The 24,655-nt window shown below is 36.3% G+C and overlaps 1 protein-coding gene across 1 annotated transcript in view; it reads left to right on the top strand.

Annotated features, from left to right (window-relative positions):
- ube3d (ubiquitin protein ligase E3D) overlaps nucleotides 1–9,064 on the top strand; it is a 41,533-nt gene extending 32,469 nt beyond the window's left edge. Inside the window, exon 10 of the mRNA XM_015356602.2 lies at nucleotides 8,865–9,064. Within this exon, the coding sequence (XP_015212088.1) occupies nucleotides 8,865–8,885 (21 nt within the window). The 3' untranslated portion in view covers nucleotides 8,886–9,064. The remainder of the gene's footprint in view (nucleotides 1–8,864) is intronic.
- Nucleotides 9,065–24,655: the final 15,591 nt, after the last annotated feature.

Raw genomic sequence — 24,655 nt, 5'->3', positions numbered from 1 at the left:
CGGCCGCTAGCTGGTAAATGATCCTGCTGTGTACTACTATGAAACGGTAGTTCAATATGGATTCTTGTGTAACTTTTGTCAGCGTTCACACATCTATCTGGCCTGCATACAGAAAACCATTAGTGATTTTCTAAGTCTTATGATTGTTTCCATTACCTTACACGTAATAGAAGTCAGACTTGAATTGGCCTGTAATTCATTGGTTCAGTTTTTTTAACCTTTTTATATGGATGATTACTACATTAGCAATTCTCCATTCGGTGGAACAAGTAAAGGTTTATTCCATGCTGAAAAGCGAAGGAAAGAATCACAGCATTTCGGCTGTGGAGCCTTCTTTGGGTGTCTCTCCATTCAATGGATACTACCTATGTCCTAAATGATTGTTGGAACAGTCTGTTCTCAACTTTGCCTTCTTATTTCTGACTAAACAGCTCTTAATAGGTAATCAGCTGATGGTGAACAGACACATGAGGTAATGACACTGTATCAGACATCTCCCACTGTGGGTCAGTGTCCACTTGGTTATATTTCAGCTAGCACACCTGAATTGGGGCAGTCCTGAAACTCACTAATTAGCACAGGTTTCATACCAATTACGATTACCAGCTTTTAAAGAGCTGAAAGCAAATTTAAAAAGAGCTCAAATAGAAAATTTAAATGAATTGTAATGTAGTTAAGACCTTGCCTGAAGCAAAGACAAGAAGACACTGGGGATATACAGTAAAGGACCAGGATTGAGAAGCACTGCTTTAGAAGATTCTCTCATTAACATTCTGTAATCAGTAGTGAATAGTCAGCTTTAACCTTTGAATCTGAAGTAGTTCTCAGTATTAATTGTGCCTTGATGAAATACAGTGACCCCCATCGTAGACTGAAGAGCCTTTCCAGCATTATCCCATTAAGAATTAAGGCAATAATATTTTATCTACTAGTGTAGATTACCTGAATTTCCATTTCCTGTATTCTTCTGTTCTGATTTTACTGTACAGATATTGTTTTGGAATTTAAATTCTGTTTCATGCAATCATATATTTTGCACTACAATAATAATCCTGTTTCCCAGCATGTTTAAAGATGCCAGCTTGCATTACTTTTCAGTAATCTCTTAGCAGGCCAGCAACTCATGCTAACATCTCACTGGTTTTCTCTGATCCTGCTGTGTGCATTTTCCCACATACTTCATAAGACTATCCATTTAATTAGATAGACAAGACAGAATAGGTGTAGCATCAGCTGTTATGCACAGTGCATATACAGTAGGATGCTCCACCACCACACTTTTTGGGACGAATAATTTTTCATGCAGCTGTGGAAACATACTGTTGATTAGTAACCTCTCCAAAGACTATTCATTCAAGCAGTTCTGTAATTCACTCAAAAAAATATTGGATATCATAGTAATGGTTAAATTGAACTCCCTCAATATGTGTGATCATTCAAAAGTGAACATAAGTGTTGGAAACATTATCAGTAGACTGCTTAAAATATCCTCTGAGTCTGCAGCAGATGGCAATTGGAACCAATAGTGTCTGTTTAGATTTTAATGCTGCTCTGTATATATAAAAAGATAATGCACCAAATGTAGAAGCTGCAGTGCTATAACACTACAGATTCCAGTGATAAAATGCCTCATCACAATAAGCCCTCTGTTGCCTAATTGCCTTGATGTTGAACTGTCCACTGCTGTTAGCGTCTTTGGAGGACAAACAGAGGTTTCCATTTAATTTGGTGACATAGGTAGTGTGGATACCAACTTTGTATGTTTTGCAGATTTAGTGTTCTGTTTTAGACAACATTATTATAGCTGTAGAACCAACATTGTGTAATATTTACACTTTGTATCGGTAGCTGTACTCCATGTGGCACATTTAGTCTGTTGAACACCATTAGTTTTAAAGCTACGTTAAGTTTTAGGGTTGTGCTTGCTAAACAAGTAATGAAGTAAATTGTGTGAGGAGCCAGATGTTCCTGCTGATACACCCATACATTCGTACAGGGAGCTTAGGTTACTTGCTAGGTTATTTATTTGTCAACAGTGCTTTATTATTGTTTTGTATGGATCATAGTTTGTGATAGCTCTGCAATGTCAGTGCAAAAACAAAAAGCAGACAACACATTTAGTAACTACAGCCCAGTGTTAACCAGACAACAGTACTGTATACCATGTCTTGACAATGATTTTGTTACCGTTTTTAATTAAGATATGGAATGATAAGTCCCAGTTTGGGCACTACTGGAGAAATAATAGAACTGGTGTTCATGTTCTTATTTTTCTTTTAAGTAATATTGTCCCTTTGGTTATTTTACGATTTTTGGCTTATGATTTATATTGTGAATATATACTGTAGTAACTTTCATCTGTTTATTTTGATTGATGAATAATGAGAAAAAACATTTTGTCTGTCTGGTTGAAGGTGGTATTAATTATAATATGAGGTAGTTCTTATTAAATTCAAATTAAATTACAGTATTTCAAATTCAAAAAGACTTAGATAAAATTCAAAACTGAGCAAACATCTGGCAAATGAGGTTTCATGTAGACAGGTGTTAGGGTTTTATATGCAGGTAGCCCAAACAAGCTATATATACAAAGTTGACAGTAGATTAGAAAAGGCTACTTATTAAAAAGACTTAGGTATATAGGTTTTTATGTTGACACATCATTACATATTTTAGACAATATGGGGTAGGATAAAAGGTGGGAAATTGCTGCTGTGGACTCTGTAAATGAGCAATGAGATACATTAAATAGTTTAAAGAAATATTCCATAATGACAAGCTAAAGGAACTGAATCTTTTTAGTCTGGAATTGAGAAATGTAACTGTCAATTCTTAATGTATATTTAAAAACATGTTTTTATGCATTACTTATATATGTATATATTTTTAATTTTGTAATTGTTATGTAACACTTTCTCTGACTCCCTTATGAATAAAACTTGGCAGATATATAGCCTTCTATTACAGGTATTGTGTGTGGAATTTTTATAGTTTGCAATACTTTGAATAGTTATGATTTTAAATGTTGGTGATATTTTTCTACTGAACTAAAAACTAAACTATTTCATATTTTGAAGGACCATTTGCACTGTTTCTAAGTGCTGACGGTTAAAGTCAGATCACTTTCTGCAGTTCACTAGCAAAGCTCTGAAGATGTTATTTTTCCCCATTCTATGGAGGAATATTTTAAATCCTACAACCTATGTATATCTACAGAGATATATGCTTTTATGGAACTGGCCTCTTCAACCCTATTTTCGGACATGGTCTGTGCACTGGGAGCATTTAATCTTTGTTTTCCAGTTGTAAACTAGAAGAGCCCCTGGGAGCTGTATCTTTGCTCTTTCCCCTTGGTATAGTTCACTTTGTTGAAATACATTTCAACATTCATCATTGCTCTTAAAAATGGGACTTGGAAATATAGCTTGCCATGTAATAACTCCTGGATATTTTAGAGCATTTGGAAGGCCTACAAAATATTAAAACATATTGTCATTTAAAGCATTCCTAGTACTAGGGGATGTTTACGGAATGACTCTGAGTCAAGGTATTAAGATACAGGATGTAGATGCATTTTACAGTATAGGTTTAAATTATAAATTTCATTGTACAATTAGAAGAAAAATTGATGCTTAATTGTTGGCTTTGGATTTTACATAGAGCAAGATAAAAAGCAGATTGCATTACAATAAATGATGTGATAAAAGCATTGTAGTAAACTGAGATAATACTGGAGCATTGTGCAGTAGTTAATGTGTATAATTAGATGAGTTGAATTTTAGTCAAAGAGCAGTAAATTAAGAGCAAAAGAAGACTTGATGCCTATTTGGAGGCATCTTGTATGCGGTTTTGGAGCTAATAGCTTGTCGAAGTGAGGGTGAGGGGAAGATAGATGCAGACACAGACAGATCACTTTTCAGAAGTCTCCTGGAGGTGGCAGGAGGCAATGGTGGCCGGTAACCAGCTTTGCTGCAGACAGTCAAGGGAGGTTGAGCAGCTGGCAATGAGATGGGACTGACATTCTGCTAGCAGAGGGAGCCTAGAGAGAAGAAGAAGACGGGATAGAGGCAGAAATGGGTTTGGAGAGAGAACTGGAAAGTAATCGGGAGAGGACAGAATAATCAACAACTACAGGGGGTCTCGATCACAAATCAGGCAGATTTCTATCAATGCAATATCATATCAACACTCATGTACGGAATATATATGAAGAAAAAAGACTCGATTTATGGGGTTTTTTCAGACTAACAATTAGGTTCAAGCCATACTGCATTTGTACTCCAATGAGGGCCAGTTCACGTGGGTTTTTCTTTGACACTGTTTCACTGCAGTTTATTTTTCATTATATCATTTTGCACCATACAAAGTTTTGTATGAAAAAAGGTAACTTTGGAAATATTAAATATATTTATGAAATCTGTTAAGAAACTGGTTTCTGCTTCATCATCCAGGAATAATGTTTTATAGCTTCACATAAAGGAGGTTTAGGGTGTAAATCAATGGTCCTAATGCAAACAAAGTTGAGGATGCAAATCATGTACATATCAATCAATTCAATAAATACCCTTCTTATGTGCTAAGCATAGTATGAATATTTTATATTTATTTTCACACTGCAGTCAACTTCATTGCAGTTCAGAAGTGATTGGTTATTTGGTTATTTGGTATTCCTGGAATGGCTTTGCATTTTGAAACAGTTTAATCTTTTTTGTAATTTATCGGTGAACATTTGTAAAAAGTGAAACAGTAAAAAGTCTCTGAGCAGCTATGAAGAGGTCACCTGAGAACTGCATATCAAATGCTTTCTAGAGGTGTTCGTCTGAGTCCTATCAAGGTTTTTTACATTTTTGTAATGTTTTCACATGTAGTAATCTAAAAGGCATTTTATATTGTTTCAAAGCATATTAACTTTGCCTTGCCAAGTGCAGTAATAAGAAATATCTGGCTGTATGCATCAAAGATAAGTTTCTTGGAATGGGTTTAAGGAAGCTAAACATTGGCTTAAATAGTTGGCGTAAAGTAATTGTGTTTTGTGCTCTCATGATGTGCCAGAGCTATCCTCCATATGCTGTTTGCTTTGCTTTCTCAACTTTTTAACTGTTTGTTGTCCTCAAAGGAGATATCTGTTTCACCTTCATGAACACAAGTGAAACAGTGACCATGTTATTTTCTGATAATTTTCCCCTTGAGGATGTTCAATATTCTCCCTACTTTCTTCTTTGTTATCAAACAAAATTGGCTTGCACTGAAATCTAGCCTCACCTGCAAAATTTTTCATACCTTAACCATCTGAGTCTTCTTTTCCATTATAATTATTTAATATTATTAGAATGTAATATGGTATAAATGTAAATGTCTGTTCCAACTTTACTTCAATTTACTAATTCCAGGTAATTTGGAATCGCTGTTTTCACATGATGTCGCCTTGCCAGTGCCCCTTACCTGACTTGAAAAAAGTTTAGACAGAAGGTTGTGTTCAGCAGTTTAAATTGAACATTGATTAGGAAAATAATCTGTAAAATAAAATGATTTATTTTGCTTTGCTCTCCTAAAAAACAAGAAGCCAGGGCTTATCGAAACATAAACTAGTACATTCTAAAGATGTATACTTAAATCTTCTGATTTCTGCATTCCTAATGTAACAGTTTTCCAGGATTCAAATAAATTACACTTGTTGTGTGTTTTACGTTCACTAAAATGAGTGTGAGTCTGATATTACCATTAATAATGGACTGAAGTCTCTGAAGGCAACCGCAGACACTAGCAGAGGCTGAGCAGGAGCTCATTAGAGCATGAAATACCATTCCCCAAGGTCAGATACATGCTCTGATTAGGTCATTGAGATGTCAGAGCAGGGCACTGTGCCTTATTGCTGCAGGGTGTATGAATACCCAGTTTTGAAACTGTGAATTCTTCACCCGACCTTGTCCAAATAAAATATGCTCAGGTAGCAAGGGTAGTGCTTAATTTAAAATGAAATGTTAGTGAATTATGTGGGTGTAAATGATTGTGGTAGTAGTAATAATCAGTATTTCAGTATGTATTAATATTCTGTCTCTGATCTGAATATTGTGATATTGAATATTGTCCATTTTATAATCTCTGATCATTACTCTGTTCAGTCTTCCTCTGTGTTTACTGATTGCATTTAAGATATTAAAGAGCAGATTTTATATACAGCTGTGCTACACTACTTTCCATATTTTGTTAGATTCAATTGCATGGTCCACTGATCTCATAATTAGATATGTCTGACAATACCACATTTATTTTGGTCATTACTGCTATCGGGTCATGGAAACATGCTGTGTTTGCAGTAGTCTTGTACAATCTGTCTTTAGTAAAAGTTCCTTCTTAATCCAACTGTTTCTCACTTCTGCACCTGGTTGTTAAATCATTGTGTAAACTCCTATATGTTAAGTGCTGTGTGATCTTTTGAGATAAAAAGCAGTATATTATATGTATGGCTTATCTAACTGTGACCATTGTACAAGAGGGGGGAGAATGTCTATTATTAGTCTATTGGGGACGGCAGTAAACCATAGTTATAAGAAAGTAATAATTTAGTTACGTAAGTTGTAAGTTATGCACTTAAAACAATATAACATAAAATAAAATACGTGGAATGACTTAAGCTGCAGTCCATCAACAGTCCCCTCTCAATCTGACTGAGATGTGGGTCTGTAATGAGGAAAGGGCAAATTTCACCACATGCAGGTGTGCTGTGTTGCTAGAGATCTATCCATACATAATTTTGGCAATAATTCAAGCAAAAGGTGCTTCTGCCAAGTACTAACTGAGGGGTATGTAGACTTACCCAATCCATTTTTCTAGGTTCTCACTTGTAGTCACTTTTCAGAATGCTTGAACATCTTGGATGTTGCGTAAATAAAGGTAAAATACATGATTTAATGTTTCATGATTTCAGGCAAAATATGTTTGGAAAGGGTGTGTAGACTTCCTATAGGGTCTGTATATCAATAAAATTTCAGACATGTTTCAGACATGTCCAGCAGCTAGAATGCGCAGTTGATCACATCACTCCTGTCCTTGACTCCTTGCACCGGCTTCCTGGTAGATTTTCTTCTGGAATCTGTGCTCTTTCTGGTCAAATTATGTATTGATTTTAGGATACATGTGGTGAAGTTCTAGGCTATGAATAGATTGGTTCCCCTGTATTTGGCAGATCTTGTATCTGTTGATACTTCTAAATTCAGCCTGAAGTCCAATGATTCTGGTGTTCTGTATGTTCCCACTATAAGCCTGCATGTGGGTGATAGGATCTCTGGAGCTCACTTGCAAAAGATTTTTGGGACTGGATCCACAGGTGCAAATCTTCTCACTTATTACTATTAGTTTTACAGATTTTAAACTGTGAACTTTAAAAATCAAACTGTATGATCCACCATCTTTAAATCCCATCTCTCCCACAGTAGGGGCTCTAAACTGTGCCAAACACAACAGGCAGTAAACATAAACATAACCATTTATTAAATTAAGTCTTCGTCTATGCTGCTGCTTCCCCCGTTTGTGATGTCATGGAATAATTCACTCAACACTGCCTGTAAGTGATATAGTATGATAAGGGACTAAAAGAGTCACTGTGAGAGTGAGCATTGCAGGAACACTAGAGCATGTTCAGAGGAGCTTCAGTTAGGGGAAATATAAAATCTTTATATATAAAAACATTTAACCACTTCTCCTTGTGTGTGATGCTTCTTGTAGACAGTACATCTACTGATGCTCTCCTTAGTCAATAGTTGCATTGACATGGAAGTGGCTAAGAAGTTAAATGACTTTGTTCCAGCAGAACCTGATAAATCTGTTTTATCCCTTTAGTTGGATAGGGTATAAATACAGTGGTTGCTCATTTATTTGTGACAGTTATTGAACAATATGCCCTGACAATGCCTTTTTTACCAGAACAGATGACATTTATGACACTACATATATCATCATCACATGACTTTCCATAACTACTTATTCAATACAGGGTCTAACCTAGTAAGCAAGGCATGCGAGGCAGGTTACATCCTGGACGGGATGCTAATTCATCCCAGGGCACATACAGACACTCACACCAGGGCCTGGGTGTTGGGTTTGAAAAAAGGTTGAACTTAAAAGCTGTTAGTTTAGAATATGGTTGCTTATCTTTGGCCTTGGTAGAAATTATTTAAGAGCAGAATACTTGGTACGAATCTGGGGTTTTCTGGACCTGGGTCTCTTAAATGCCTTCTCTATAAACTTGTACATGAAGAAACGTGTGTGTTGTGTGTTTGTTTTGTGTATTGTAGTATTTGCATTGTGATTGTTAATAAATATTTGTTTAACTAAGCGCGCCTGAATTATTCTCTTCACCAAAGCTGTGCCACAGAATAAAGAATTGACATACTTCTTATTATACCACTCAAACAGTATATTCTTGGAGCAGTCCTGGGGGCTATGATAATGTAATTTAGTTATTGACTAAGTCACTTGGTCATTACCTGATTTTCTACATTTTTGTAACCCTCCATTTGTAGCTATTTAATTCTGAATACACTGGTAAATTGATTTTTAAAATATAAATAATCATCTCAGTTTATGAGTCAGATATTATAACATAACTGCAATGGTAATATGACACTTATAACAAAGTAATTCTAAATGTGATTTCAGTTTCTCTACCAAAGCTGGCTCCATGCATCACATACGTAGTTCCTATTAAAGAGATAATAGCTTATTTGTAATGCCACCACTGTCTTAATTCATCTCCCCTCTGATTTTAGTTTATTAACAATTATTCTTTGACTCTGAAGAATCAAATGTACAGAAGTGTTATATAGTGTATATTCATCACAGCCTTCTTAATTCATGTTTTACAGGTGGCATTTATGAGATTATGAAGACCCTGGGTCAGAAGTGCAAAGTACAGACAGGTGACAGCTACAATATCAGTATCTTTCCGCCACAAGCATTTGTACGTTGTTATGAGATGAGCATTAAACACATCTAGACTGGAAAAATCATGCAACCATTTGTAAATCTGACATTAACAAATCCTAATAAATTGTTCTTAACCTTTCTGTTGCTTGAGATGTTTTTTTTTAAATGCCAATTTGAAAGCTGTTTGTTTTGAGAACAATTGAAGACAAACAGAAAAGGCAGTACTATCATTTCATGAGTTAGTAACAAGGACTTCTCCAAAAGCAACATAAGAGTTAAATGGATATGATGTTTGTTCAGTCATTAATGCACGTTGACTTTAGCAAGTAAATATAAGTGAATGTGGACAAAAAACATATGATATGTACATATGATTGTTCATTACTCTAATTAAATGTATTCAATTTTGACATTTGTTTAATATTTTTAATTTATTTAATTTTACAGTACAGTTTCCAGTTAAAAATACACACCAGATGCAAAAGACAAATACCTGATGCCAGAGGATAAAATGTACCAGTCCTGTGTTTTAACTGCTATGGTTGTACAGTGGAATATGAGTTTTCAAGTAAATGCAGTTGTAAATATTTGGGTTAAGCAAACACTGTTGCCAACAAAGCAATGTTATCATTCTGGAACAAGTTTAGATAGCATTCATTCAAATCATATCCACAGTACTTCAGAGTTGACTTGTATCCTTCAAGCATAATATCAACATATTTTCTGAACACACAAAGCACAACGGTTTAAAACTCCATAACCCAATTTAATTTAGGTGTGATGTGCAAAGCTGGTCCCAGCTGGGATTTTATTGTAGTCAGGCATATCCTGAGCCACTGAAACAGTGTTGAATTTAATACTAAGACTCAAATGAGTCTTGTTACCTACAGTAAGTACAATTTAAAGTTACTTTAATAAGTGTACCTGCTTCAGATACCTGTAGCTTCCAGTAACCGTACTTCTGTAATTGGGAGTATGGTCCAAAGTCCACAGAATCTCATATGCCGGCAGCTTTAGTACATTTTAAATTTTGACAATACTTAATTTGCACAAAGTTCATTCCACTTTTATGGCTTCTAACAGGAAAACCCAGAATTAATTATTCATCCAAAGTTTGGCTGCAAAGAGCTGTGATACGTTTCTACATTTCTTTTGAGTTTGCAAATATCAATGCAGTCGTTATGTACATCGCCGGACACTACTCGCTCATCTGTGACAAGTTTACAACTCATAAAGCAGATGAAATTCTTTACTCCATCTGGTTCTTAATACACAGCATGTCTAAAGTGTTTCAACATCAAATTTTAAAAACTGTAAACGTGCCTAGACAGAGAACCTAAAGATGATGAAATATCAGGATTCATAAAGAGAACATCTGTGTCAATATTTTTAAATGAACACTAATTCGAAATTAGAATCCCAAGCACTAAGAGCAATTAATAAGTGCCAAATGGAGACAAATGTTAATGTATTAACACTAATTCCGCAGGCTGCGTTTGTAAAAACAAATGTTAATGGCTATTAGATAATGTGGGAAGCAGTAAACTATCCATCCATTATCAGAAAGGAGCTTATTTATTCAAGGTAAGAGGAAGCACAGGGGGGATGGGACAGTATGTCCTGGATGGGACACCACTTAAGTTACTTCCAAGCACTCACAGGGACACTTTAGTGACCAGCGTATCTTTAGGAGATGGAAAGAAACTGGAGCACCCAGAGAAAACCCATATGGACACAAATGGAGCATGCATGCAGTTAACTACTGGAGTTATATTACAGATACGGTATTAGCTAAGGCTCCTGGATACTTTGGAATCTGTCAGATGTTTATAATGGAGCATTGTATTTCAGCTTTAATATGGTGACTTTTATTATTCATTATGCTTAGTAAGACAATGCAATGTGTTCATTGATATTTAGTACGATTATTAATCCTGGTATGCAACACCAGTTGACCTGCTAATGGCAATAATCTACTGTGTATTGCTGAATACATTTTTTCATCTTTCAGCAGGCTGTCTAGTATAAATGTTTTGCAGTGACCACATTATTACAGAATATAGGAGGATCAATGAATCATTCTTGACTTTGCTCTTCAGAAATGTGTGTTGTATTTTCTCATCAGACGTCACGGCCCCCCATGGTCTGTAGCTTCTTGCTGAAATAACGTATACATACACCATCCATTGCTTTCTAACCTCCGACCAAGGCTCAGAAGGAAATGTATTCCAACACTGACATAAAATTAAACAACATAGTTCCCATGAGGTGCCTTAGAGTCCATTTGTTCATTAATGGCACCGTTGTTCACACTGGGCAGCAATATTGCATAAATATAAAATTCTTCTACTGAAAGAAAATACACTTGTGCTCTTTCTCCCAAGGAGCTGTATGTTAGTACTGCAGTAAGAACAATGTGCATGACAGTTCCAGCAAGACTGGAATGTTGGGAAGTTGATACTATAAGTTGCTTCCAGCAAAACAATGTTTCTTTTGATCCTAATGTCTTTCGCAGTGCTTCACACTTGGCAATTTATTATCCAATATATCATTGGCTACACAGTCTCTGAAAAGTGCCAGTACCAGTTACACATGCTTAAATATTTACAGTACATGTAGGTTGCAAATGTATGCGAAGAATCAACAATTGTGTCTAGGAATTTTGTGTTTGTTAAAAATCCATGTCAATTAAGGCATATTTCTCAATGGAGAAATGTAATACCATTTTGATAAAATACATATAATTAATGTTTTAAGAACATTTAATTAACTTTAAAAAAATCATTATGCAAGTGCAGGGGAAATCTCTGTTCACATTTATCTTATGGATTCTCTCAACACATCTACCAAGTCATGGAAAAATACAATCCCTTAATTCAGCAATAACACCTAGCCCATTATGTGTGTACAATTTAAGATACTGCAATGGCAATTGTAAGTTTTTTAAAATCTTTTCTTTGTGATATGGAGCAGCTATGAATGACCACCTGGCTCCAATTCTTACGTTTCAGGAGGAACAAGTACACTCTCCAACAAAAACACAGTTCCTGAATTCACAGAGTTTACATAGCCGTCTCTGGAGCACCTACTCTCTTAATGAGGCATTCAGAGATGTATCAGTACACACAGAATATACCAAACCTGTAAGGATATTGGTAGAGTGTGATCCCTACGGGTTGCCGTACTGCACAGATGACGCAGTACATGAATATGTAAATAGTGTGTGTGTATATATAGAGAGAGAGAGTAGTAGATTGAGGGGAAGTTGGTTAGGCAGCTACCGGGTTAGTGTTGTAAGAAATTAAGAGCACTGTGTTAATAAAGTGCACGTTCATCATTAAAAATCTGTGTGTTTAATGACCGCTGATAAGAACACAAATAGAGAACATAACAAAACCGAGCAGTTTAAAACATTTTCCATGACAAAAATGTATCTTGATAAACACAATTGAGCTAGATCAAAACTTATTGAGGTATTCAGCTTCCCAGCATAGCTCTGACTCCTCCCTTAATTATTTCATCACTCCCACAAAGGTGTTTCAGTGGAGGCAAATGACCAAATAAACGTTATACTGTTAGAAGCACGTGAACAAAGCTATTAACTGTTTTCTTCATTGGCTTATTAACAGGTTCCACCTGTTAACACTGATAGACACACAGGTTTATGGTTTTCATACTGGCCAGGAGATACTGGGCAACAGAAACATAACAAATATTCTGAGTCCTGCTCACTGTCTCGCATGAAGAGAAAACACTAAATCACTGACATCTGGCTTTGCTCAGATACGTAATATACAAATCCACAGGAAAAAGGTCAGTTATCTTAAATTTCTGATCTTTTGTGCTTTCACTTTTAATGCAGCCATTAAGTCCATTAAGTATTATTATGTGTAAATATGGATACATATCTATTGTAATAAACAATAAGAAATTATAATAAAATAATAAAGTTGCTGCTCTGAAACCTGTTCAGAGAAGAGCAACTAGATGCGTTCCAGGACTTAAAGGAATGTTTGTCGATGCTCAAAGGCACAGACAAAGTTAGCCCAATGGAGTTCTTCAAAATGAACAGTGAAACAGAGACAAACTGAGAGGGTTGTGTGAGCATGGAACAAGCTACTTAGCCATGTGGTTAAAGCCAATATTTTGCCTTCATTCAACGAAAGTTAGTATCTCTTGGCTAGATGGGTCAATCGGCCTGCTCTCGTTTGTAAAGTGTCTTACATAAGACTAAGAATAAGATGATGTCTTGCATTTTTTATGAATATACATTCATAAAGCACTTTATACATGGAAAACTGTAGGATGTCGCTTCATCAGTTGAAAAAAGGGGTGTCTTTAGGTAGACCAGGTTCTGCGATCTTGGGGTGGAATTTAGCCTGGGAATCTCCGACATATCTGATTATATAGATTGGTTATTACTCTGGTATCTGAAAGACAGGCAAGCTTCCTGCTTTCCCTGTTCTTGTCAGCACTACTTTGATGTCCCAGCTTGTCATATTAACTCTGTAACTCTGCAATTCGGGAAATGAATGATGGTATTTATGTAGGAGGCTGACAGCCTCAAACATCTTCATGTATTTAATACTCTCTGAAAAGCACAAAGCAATTAATTTACTTTTGAATTTTTGACACGCAATATTGCACACACAATAACCAAATCAGAATATTCAACCACAAATGTATTAGTTTAAAAACATTAAACCAGTAACTATTTTATCTTTCAATCTTTCCCCATCTCTGTATTTAGCTATGTACTGTAGGTGCTTATTTATTCATCCTCTTAAGAATATATTGATATGACGTAGAATATATTAATTGGTATAAAAATACATCAGGATGGATTATAATTTATAGTCTTAATTTTAGGGATTACAATAAAATAAATTATACAGTAACATTGAGTTTGTAATCTTACGATATTAGTTTCAGTTATGTATAACTGTACATTTTAGTAAGTAATCTAGCCTTTAGTTAAGATTTTATCACTTGACGTGAGATGATTTAGCTCCATCTATTTTACTAAAAAGACACCTAAAAGAAAATATCAAATGTCTTACCATTTCTTGCTTTCTTGCATCGTCCTTAGGTAAAATTCCCTTCACATCACTGAGACCAACTTTTCTTTTTCAAAGTGTGAAATTCTTAAAAAATTCACAAAATTTTAAATTTTCACAAAATTCTTTAAAAGTTTTCAAAGGAAAAAAGTTCAGGAAGGAAAGCTAATTTTATTTTCTGGTAAAACTTAAAACAAAAAAGGTGAAACAGTAGTGCATTCACCTGATGATACTGCAGGCACATTGTAATAGATATATACTAGTCATCAGGGACAAGCAGTGATGAATTTATGGACCAATGACTTGAATGTTCAAAAGAAAATGAAAAAAAAAATTGTAAGGCAATTGGTTCAAGATGTAACCGAAAGGTGAGAATCATAAATCATTTCACAGTTTAGTGTCAAGTGTAGCTTTTTGCCCTGGAGTGCATCAGGAAATTCCGTGAGAATGTGTGAAACTGAAAAGGCAATACTAGGCCTCTGACTTGATCATCAGCTTCCGCCCAAAATGTGATGAAAAAAATACAGATGTGTATTCAAACAGAGAATACGATGTATCATCACAAAACATATTTATTTATTTAAACCTGTATCTGGGGCAGCCCAATGGCACAATGGTTAGCATTACTGCCTCGCACCACTAGGGCCCTGGCATCAGCTCTGACCCTGGGGTGCTGTCCGCATGGAATTTGTATGTTCTCCTTATGTTCGCGTGGGTGTTCTCCAGGTGCTCCGGTTTCCTCCCACAGTAAACACTGGTAGGTAAGTGGCTTCTGGGAAAACTAGTGGAGTGAGTGTGTGAGTGTACCCGGCCGTGTGCTCCTTGTTTGCCAAGATGGGCTCTGGCTCTCTGTTGGTAGAAAATGGATGGATATCTATACCTGAATATTTTATCACATACAAATCAGATCCACAGGGTGATGGGCCAGAGTTTATCTTAGTTTTTGTGGTTTTAAGTACAGAAGAACAAGACTCCTTCCCTCCCTCATGGGACAACGGTGTATCACAGAGCCCAGCCCCAGCAATGTTGCTGGGTGGACTGGAGCAACTGGGTTAAAGTACCTCACTCAAAGTACAACAGCAGTGTCTCCAGTTGAGAAGTGTTCCCACATAACACACTGATTTTGAGTCCACTTTAAGAGTGTTTAATAAGAGTAATGCTTAGAGCATTGGCTGAACCACAGCATATATTTGTATTGTAAAACAAATGAAAAATGCATCAGTAATCGCATTAAATGGACTGTCATCAGCAACAACGTGAAATGAAGGGACACCTGTCCACTGGTGATAATCTTATCCCCCAAAAAATGCAGTGGAAAACTAGTGTCTGCATCTTAAAACACAGAAAGAACACCCTTTAAGGAGTACAAAATTAGATAAATCCAGAGCAATGCTACTCGACAGAAGTCTTCAGGGAAACTTGTTACCAAAGGCTGCCGTATATCACCCTCCACTGTAACTAATGACAGAGTTGTTTTCCTTGGCACATACAGTAAGTGGCTATTTTTATTAACAGAAAATGGCCCAGGTTTGTTTTGCTGGAACTGTCAGCTCCTAATAAGAAAAGTGACAACAATTAGTTGCAAGATGAATATCACCTTTGTATAAAATGCAAAAAGGAAGCTGTGAAGAGGCCAATTATATGGCTCCTATTTTGCACAGAGAAAGAAAAGGCTATTTTTTTCTGCTTTGTAGTTACAAATCATAATGAAGTAACACTCAAAATAAATGTCTGGGAACAAAATCCTGAGTGTGAGGGACTAATGATATTCACCTGCTGGTATTTTAGTTAAAACAATACCAGGCAAACAAATACATATGATATTGGTGAATAAGTTGTACTTTCTTATGTTAAATAGATATACTTATTGTGAGCATTTTATTAGTTGGGCAGCACTGTGGCACAGAGATAAGTGTTGCCGCCTCACAGCGGTGTGGCCAAAGGCTCAATTTTCCTCCAAGTTTCCAAGTTTCCTCCCATAGTCCAAAAGCATACTGTTAGGTTAATTGAATTGGGTTCTGGGAAATGTGGCCCTGGTGTGTGTTAGAATCCTTGTGTGCCCTGCGATGGACTAGCGCCCCATCCAGGGTGTAACCAACCCAGATTATAATTGTTTTTAATGAACATTTTAAACCAATGAATGTTAAACTGGGCCTCCCAAAAGACTCAATGGGTAGGGGTGTTTACACAAGTGAGTGAAAGCTGAGCTTTATGCTTATGGGTTTCACCCTAGATCACAATTGGCCAAGTGCTACCCCGGTTATCGCTGGGATTTATTCGCCAGACTCTCAATGACAAATCGTCTCCTGTGACCTTCCAAGAGCTTGCAGGCATGTGTTGCTGTTAGTAAGGGATGCACCTCTCCTTCAGTGAGTACTGAATTTCCAGTACGGGTCTGTATTGAATTTTAAAAGATTGAAGGTTAGAAGATAAGAAAGATGGAGGAGTTTGCTTGCATTCCAACATTCCATATTCTCCCCTGTGTGTGGTGACAAGGTTTGTAGCTGGGAGATGTGAGGTGAAAAGCACAAATATTCCATATTGGGTACTAGACTGTACTTTCTTGCCTAAATGCAGCAACCTGTTGCTGAGGACTGGTGTCCAAGAGGAGGTAAGTAGTTGCAAGTTGCTGAGGCAAGTGAACAAACAGTAGGAAACTCGGTCCAAAGTCGTAGTGAAAAAACAAGCCAGGGTGATAGCCAGAGAAACTCAAAATTAAGGGACAAGGGGATCCATAAACAAAATTGTATAGAACAAGCAAAGCCCAAACCCAAAGAAAACCTGAGGGAAATTCAAGAAATTAAGTCGAACAAAGCATGGTAAAAAGAACTCACACAAGACGCCAAGACCAGCATAGAATCACTAAGACTGAGTAGTGGAGAGTCACAGCGGGCAGGTCGTAAATAGCCACAAGGTTACAAGTGTGCACAGCAGGAACTGATCTTCCCTCTGATCAGGTTCAGGGTCCTGATCTGCGCTGTCAAGAAAATAAGATTTCCTTATGTCTATGGTGACTCTAGTGTGCTTTGTGATACTTCAGGAAGAGCAGGTAAGACAGTGGGTATATAAAAAATGAATGTATAGTAAAAATATATACATATACAGATAGTTCAAGTTGGTATCTGAACTATCCACCCAAAGAAGGCTTCACAGCCGAAATGTTGTTTTCTTTCTTCTCTTTTCAGCATGGAATAAACCTTTTACTTGTTCCTTTATCTATACAGATATACACTTATATTAAAATATGTTATATATAATAAAATGTTTTAAGGAATTTAAAAATTATTGCAGCTTATAGTTTGGTATATACAATGCCTTGCACAAGTATTCACCTCCTTCCAATGATTCATTGAATTACAAATGATATATACCCATTTTAAAGTGAACAGTTTTTATTAAAACTTGAATGGTCAGACTGAACACTTCTGTGGCTAAAAGAAATTAAATGTTTACAAAAACTGTGAAGAAAATTCAAAAGCTTATTAATGTTGATTACAGTATTATTTGCCGCTCTGACTGCACTCAGTCCTAAGTTACTCCAGTGTAGCTTTTGCCTAAAGTTTTGGGTCACTGTCCTGTTGAAAGGTCTTTCAGGTCTTTGAGACTGAAGCAAATGTTCCTCTAAGATTTGCATCCATTTCCCCCCTCAGTCTTGACAAGCACCCCAGTCCCTTATAATAAGAAGCAGTGCCAATACATATTGCTGCCGCCATGCTTGACCTTAGGGGTGGCATTGAATGGCAGATGAAGTGTGTTGGGTTTTGCCAGATGTAATGTGTCATATTTAAGCCAAAATGTTACAATTCTAACTTGCTTCCCACAAAAGCAAGATCTTTCACCACAAAATCTTTCACCACAATGTTTTCTGCATTAACTGAAATACTTTGTGTTAAACTACATGTGGGACCCGTGCTGGTATGGCCACTCATTCTTGACTCATGGCCATTTTTCTTCCATCTTAGCCACTGAAGTCTGTAACTTTTTCGAAGTTGTTTTTGGCCTCGCAATGGCATCCTTAACCAGTTTCTTCCTTGTTCGACTGCTCAGTTTGGAGCAACAGTGTGATCTAGGCACCTTCCACTTCTAAATGATCAATATCGCCATGCTCAGAGGGATATTCCCTGCCTTTACATTTTTTATAACGATCTGCTGAGCTGTGCCATTCTACAACTTTGTACTTGAGTCGTTTCGTAAGCTCCTTCATTGGTGGAATATTATTTTTGAATCATACAAATCAGTATTGGTACATGTTCCTTAAACTTGTTCAGACTGAGTATTCAAGTTTTGATTAAAATATTCGCATGAAAATGTGCACGCACCATTTGTAATTTACTGTAATAGTGTATCAATCGAAGGGGGTGAATGCTTTTAAAAGGCACTGTAGATTCTAAAAGCCATCAACAGGAAATGCAGGGAATACTTCAACAGTAAAAACATTTATGTAATATGTTTAGCATAAAAGAGTTTGTATTGAATTATGAATACTTCCCTCATTTTCTTACAAGTCAATGCTATGTAACTGAAAATTTGCAATAAACTGCTAGTGACATGAAAAAAGCTTGATTAGCTAATGACTATGCCTAATTTCCACTACATTCTATCTCTTTATGCAAGGATTTCAAAGCTACAGATCTGAACTTACTTTCAATAGATGCCAGGAGGTAGTATGTGCACAGCACCTAAAAGTTTAAACATAATCTAAAAGTGCAACACTTTAAATACTGTATATCAGTGAAGAAAACCGCTCAGAAGAAACTGCAGGCAATGGAAACTTTGCTATTCACAAGTCCCAATTTACAAAAAACACAATCACTGTTCAAAGACATCTGACATGTGTGACAACTATTTTGTTTGTGATAATATATCTTCTAGTAAACATCCTTTTTTTGTTACTTTCCATGATTTTCCTGATTTCCTAATGCATGAAGCATGTTTTTGATGGGTAAGTAACACGCTTAATGCCAAAAATCATTCAAAAGCACCTGCAGCACTCCTGATGCTCTGGTGGACTCAAGCTGTTACCACAAGAAGACAGAGTTTCTTTGCTCTTCACGGTTGAGTTTGATCCAGATTGGTCTGCTCTATTCCCCTGGTGAGGTTAACAGTGTTAAATCTGCTCACAGCAGCCGAAGACAAAAAGGGAGCAATGAAAAATGGATTCCTTCATCTAAACTTGATTTGTACATTAGATGTTGGAACAGCTTGAGCTTTAATCATTTTACAGTGACTCATAAAAATACATTTCTTATCCAGACATCAGCCTTTTCTTATATTCACTACAGAGCATTTTTAGGAGTTCGTTGCTGGCCTGTACATTTTACATCGTGGATATGATATAGAGATATCGAGCTCAACTTTGTTGGAAAGGTCAAATTATAACACATTCTTGTTTAAAGTTCTTTTTCAACTCCTGGCCTGTGTTAGGTAAACAGTAGAAACAGCAACATAGACAGTACTATTTCACTTCTCAAACTCTCACTATATTTTGCCCCCACTTAGTTAATGAAGGCCATCTGCAAGTATGCAACTACAGTTCAGGCTCAGGAAGCTTTAGCAATGGGCTAATATTATCACTGTGTAACACACCCTGGGATGTTATAAATAGGAACATCTTGGTTTCCATGAAAAACAAACTAAGCAATCCAAAAGAAAAGAGGAAAGACCTATTTTATTTACAGTGCAAAGAAAGGTAAAAAAACACAAAACATAAGCCTATGCTCTTCTTTGAGCTTCTAACTAGACCTTTGTGGGTCTGTATCTAACAGGAGCAAGGCAAGCTGCTTACTGGCTCCAAACAAAAGCTGTTTGAAACTATAACAAAACACAGAGATGTTCTGAAAAAAGTCACGAATCTCTCAAGCTCCACAATAACGTGGTCTGTCACGTCTTTCTTGCTTCTGCCCTGGGTTCAGTTTGTACCCCACAGGATCTGTTCTCTGTCCCCAGACAATAGATAGAAACACGGGAGGGATAACAGTAACCAGCCAATCTCACACAACTGTACCTAATCACCATCATTACTAAATGAGCTGTATATGCTGAGCTCATAGTCTCCCTTCACATTCGAACAGTCTGATTACCATCCACTGCCACATTTCCACCTTGCAGCTGCTCTTTGGTCCACTCTGTCTGGTCTCCTCATCCTATGGCCAGGAGGCTACAAATTAACCAGGTGGGTTAAGCCAAACCTATCTCACCACATATTCCAAACATTCTCAAAGCATTCAATTCTTGGATGTTGTTGTCCCCAGTGAAATGTTTTGTAAAGAGTAACCCCACCACTTGTTTTGTACCAAAAGCCAGGTGACTGAGGGCAACAGCTCATTCCCTACAGTATTCTGGGGGATATGGTTCAGACAAAGATCTTCATCTTGTCTGAACCTACAGTACTTCCTTCTCACAAACTATTGTGAGCAAACTGGACAGTTTTAAACAGTAGGTCTTACTAGTATGGACTACATATCAAAAACATAATGATAGTCTGGTTGTCATTTGATTTACATAGAGACTCCCATTTTAACATACTGTATAGTCATCTTTTTGAAATTAGTATTATAACTTTAAGGTTTGGAGTTAATCAATCCAAACAGTTCTTAATTATGAACATATTGTGTGATAGGCCATGTTTCTGAATGTGGATTATGATTGTGGATGAACTAAATTGTCACAGCTACTGTCTCACAGCAACATTTCAAGTCCAAACTTTTAAAAAAGAGAAGAACTACACTTAATATCTGTCAGTTGCCTGCAAAAGCACAGATTTAGATCCATAAAGGATGTCCAGAGCTGCTTCTCATGCCAGAGGACTTATCATTCACGGAAGACTGATATTGATGAAATGATCCAGCATTGCCTGAAATCTGCAACTGCAAATTATGAATCTGAATCATCATGCATAATTTACTATACAGGAAAAAAACATGGAGACACTTAAAAGGGCAGGGGTAATATCCCTAGTACTGCTAGTGGAGGATTTTCCACATCAAGTGGAAATACAAACACACTAACAGCAGTATTCTCTCCCAAAAAGGCAGAAATGCATTGAAATTAATGATCGTCCACCATCAGCTCTGTTGATGTGTTCGTGTCATCCAAATGTCATGCTTCAGGCTACCACAAACGTCTCTCTTCTCCCTATTTAGCAAAGGCAATAACATTAGAGCAGACTAGCAGAAGAATTTCATAGTTATAGCAAAAGCACACTTCAAGAAATGCAACATCGTGATCACCTCCTGGGAGATTATGACTCTTGATTGAAAAAAAAGAGGAAGAGTATCTCGGAACGAATGGAAAGACCCAAACATGTCAGAATGAGTAAACAAAGTAAGCTTTGAAGAGGTCACAACAAGATTGGACAGTACATTAACTGATATTTCTAAATGTGAAATGCAATGTAAAGTAAGCTTTGAAGAGGTCACAACAAGATTGGACAGTACGTGAACTGATATTTCTAAATGTGAAATGTAATGTACAGTATGTAACATATTTATGCTAGGTTTGTGAATATACTTTTATGGGCTACAAAGATAATATGGAAAACTGAACCTAAGCCCTTCTTAGACATACTGAGCCTATTTCACAATTGTGGATGGTTGATTATCTGGCAATGGTCCCAGGATGGATTTCACAGGATAATACTGGGGTGTGATACAATGGTCTGCTTTTGGAAGTCCTAGGCTTAGTAATACATCTACAGTAAACAGCAAGTCAAACCTGTACATTTGATCAAGTGTGGATCTTAAATGTCAGAGATCCCTGCCAGAGACCCTGTGACTAGAGACTGAGGCAGCAACCTTCAGATTGTATGACTCACCCTGAACAACCTGAAGAAAGCCTTGAGGTTCTAAGGATCACTTCAAAATATTTCTTATGACTAATACATTCACTGGACTGTAGATGTCTGTATTGGAAACAGACTTTTGGAAACAACCCTTTCAGACTGGTGGAGCTCGTAAGCATCACTGCTGCCACTGCAGGCTGTCCATGATCTAGTATCCACAAGAAGGTTAAAGTGGGACACACTGTGATATTTCAAATCTTTTTGTTTCTGTATTTTCTATGATAAGACTTTTTTGTACCCCTGTAAACAATCTCTTCCCTGCTGTACTTCTCTACCCCCAAAGTAAGTGAATTTATAAATAATTTATAAGTTGTTTAATAAGTTACCTTTTACAATGCTGAGATTGTTAATCTTGATGAAGGGCTATTTATATACATAACATACATCAGGGATTGAATAATCAACAGCAATTTCTTCTCAGAATGCAGGTTCTCTAGAAGCTTATTCCTGAAATGTACTGTGTATTTTATTTTTTCAAAGGTTTTTCATGTGTTACAGATTGTGAGAATTTATTGCATTAAGTTGTGATGAATAAGTAATGTGCCAAATAAGTAAAATTGATCTGTTTTTATCACATGATGTGGTACCCATTTAGCAATTGTTTCACCTTTGTGATAAGTGGACTACCATAAGCTGTTGTGATAAAAGTTGATTATCTCCCCCTTGCAGTATCAGTTTCTAACTGCATTCAGATCACAATAGTTTTTGCTCCTAAAGTGCCACTCTGGGCTCTGAGTTTGTGCAAACCAATCTTAAAAGTTATAAAACACCATTAATCTTCCTGAGACTCTAATACACGGTACTATAGGTTTGGGGGCAGTTCACAGGAAATGGAGAACAGATACATCCCAAAAGACATAAACTGGATGAAGACAAAGTTGATGTAGTTCTGCCATTAGTTCATTGCTGTCTAGTGTGACTAATTCCAAGACAGCTGTCTTTAATCCATTATACTAGAGAGGTCACTGAGTGCAGTGAAACCTAGAAAGGACTTACCTCATGCTCATACCTCTCCATGCATATAGAATACTAGAGAAAATCTCTGGTTGTTTACCATGTTTATAGAATAGTGATGAATACTTTTGCAAGGCACTGTATATATCCGGGGTCATGACATACTCTATTCTTTTTTTTTGAGTGTGTATTAATTTCAGACATCCAAGAAAGAAAGTCATTTTATTGCCACACCTTGCATGCCTTTCTTGTGATGTTTTGTGTGCCCCTTCATTATTCAAATAAATGGTTGTCCTAATGTACAGTTCTTCACCTCTTTGTACTCACATAATTAATGTGTAATTTAATGACTTACCTCACAATTTAAACCATTTTTGTTATTGTCTTCATTTTCTAAAATAAGCCACGATTGCCTAATGATGCATCTGCCCTACCTTAATGTATCTACTTTTGTTTGTCCATTAAAAGTTGTCTCTTTTAAATGATTAATCCAACCTTGTTATGTGTTTTTTTCAAACATAAAATTGCCCTTGAATGGTCATTAAGTAGGAGAGGTGTGTAATGGTTTGGGATATGGGGAATTTCTTCTTCAGGTTTTGGTGATTAGCAGTAGCTGATGAAAAAAATGCCCTCTACATGTGGTAGGAGCAAGTGCTTAGCCATCTGTCACTGTACCCCAGGCTTTTCTGTTCTTTTTGCTTCAACAACCAGAAATTTAGCCAGAGTCTACCACAAAATATATCCCTAAGTATGTAACACTGACATATGTTTGGCATGGACAAAACCATTAATCAGAAGTGTAATTATTAACGGACAGCTATAACGGTAACAATTTAGTTTACGGTCTACAAGTGACACTCTATAGATGAATGGCAAGAAAACAAGTATGCTTTAATAAAAAGCATTAACATTAGCATAAGATGCATTTTGTTAATAAGCATGCCAGTAATCATTTAGTAGACATATATTTTACAGGGATATTAACACTATGTATTATGCTATAATGTTTATTTGCAAATCTTCATCTAAAGTTTTCATGTCTGAGACATGTATTTCTATCTTAAGAACTGTCCTTTGTACTAATGGACAAGGTCACAATGTCACAATTTAAAACATTTTTGTGCCTTAACAATGTGGTCTGGAATGTCTCTGAGGGATCCCCATAATGAGAATAAATCACATTAATCTATCAAATACATTTGAAATCAAATAAATAGGTCTATATAGAAAGCTTGTTAACATAAGAATGGTAACAAATGAGAGAACGTCATTTGTCCCATCTAGCTGACTTCTTTTTAGTATCTAATTGATCTGAGCATCATTTAACTTATCATCTCCTTATCTTTACATCCGAAGAAACAGCTGCTTCTTGAGAGACCCCAAAGTACAGTATGAACTTCCACAGCATGGCTTGGTAGCTTGTTCCAGATTCCCATAACCCTTGTGTAAAAGATTGCCTCTTGTTCTCAGTTTTAAATGAGTTTTCCCATACCTTCCATTTGGGTCCTTGAAATTGGGGATTGACACTGTTTATTGCTTTTGAGAATGTTAAAATTTATAAAAGCTGTCAAGGGTAACACTTTTAATGGCATATATGATGAAATCGTGCAGTATGTTGCAATTAATTTTGTGAATTTAAATTATTTTTCAGAAATCTTACAAGACATGGGGATTGACTCATTTTTTATTGGAAAATAATTACATATTCACTTCTAAGTCCCAAAGGATAAATGCCTTGACTATTGTACTTTTAAACATTTAACATTTAGAGGAAAATTAATATAATTATACAGTATGAAGATTCATATTTACATGATACATTTTAATATTGCATGGTGTAAAAACAAATAATCTGCTATGCTTAAGGCAGAAGAACATC

Source organism: Lepisosteus oculatus, chromosome 2, assembly GCF_040954835.1.
Source record: "Lepisosteus oculatus isolate fLepOcu1 chromosome 2, fLepOcu1.hap2, whole genome shotgun sequence".
In the NCBI taxonomy this organism is placed as follows: domain Eukaryota; kingdom Metazoa; phylum Chordata; class Actinopteri; order Semionotiformes; family Lepisosteidae; genus Lepisosteus; species Lepisosteus oculatus.
Note: the sequence above shows the minus strand (reverse complement) of the source record. Positions and strands in the feature narration are given on the sequence as shown.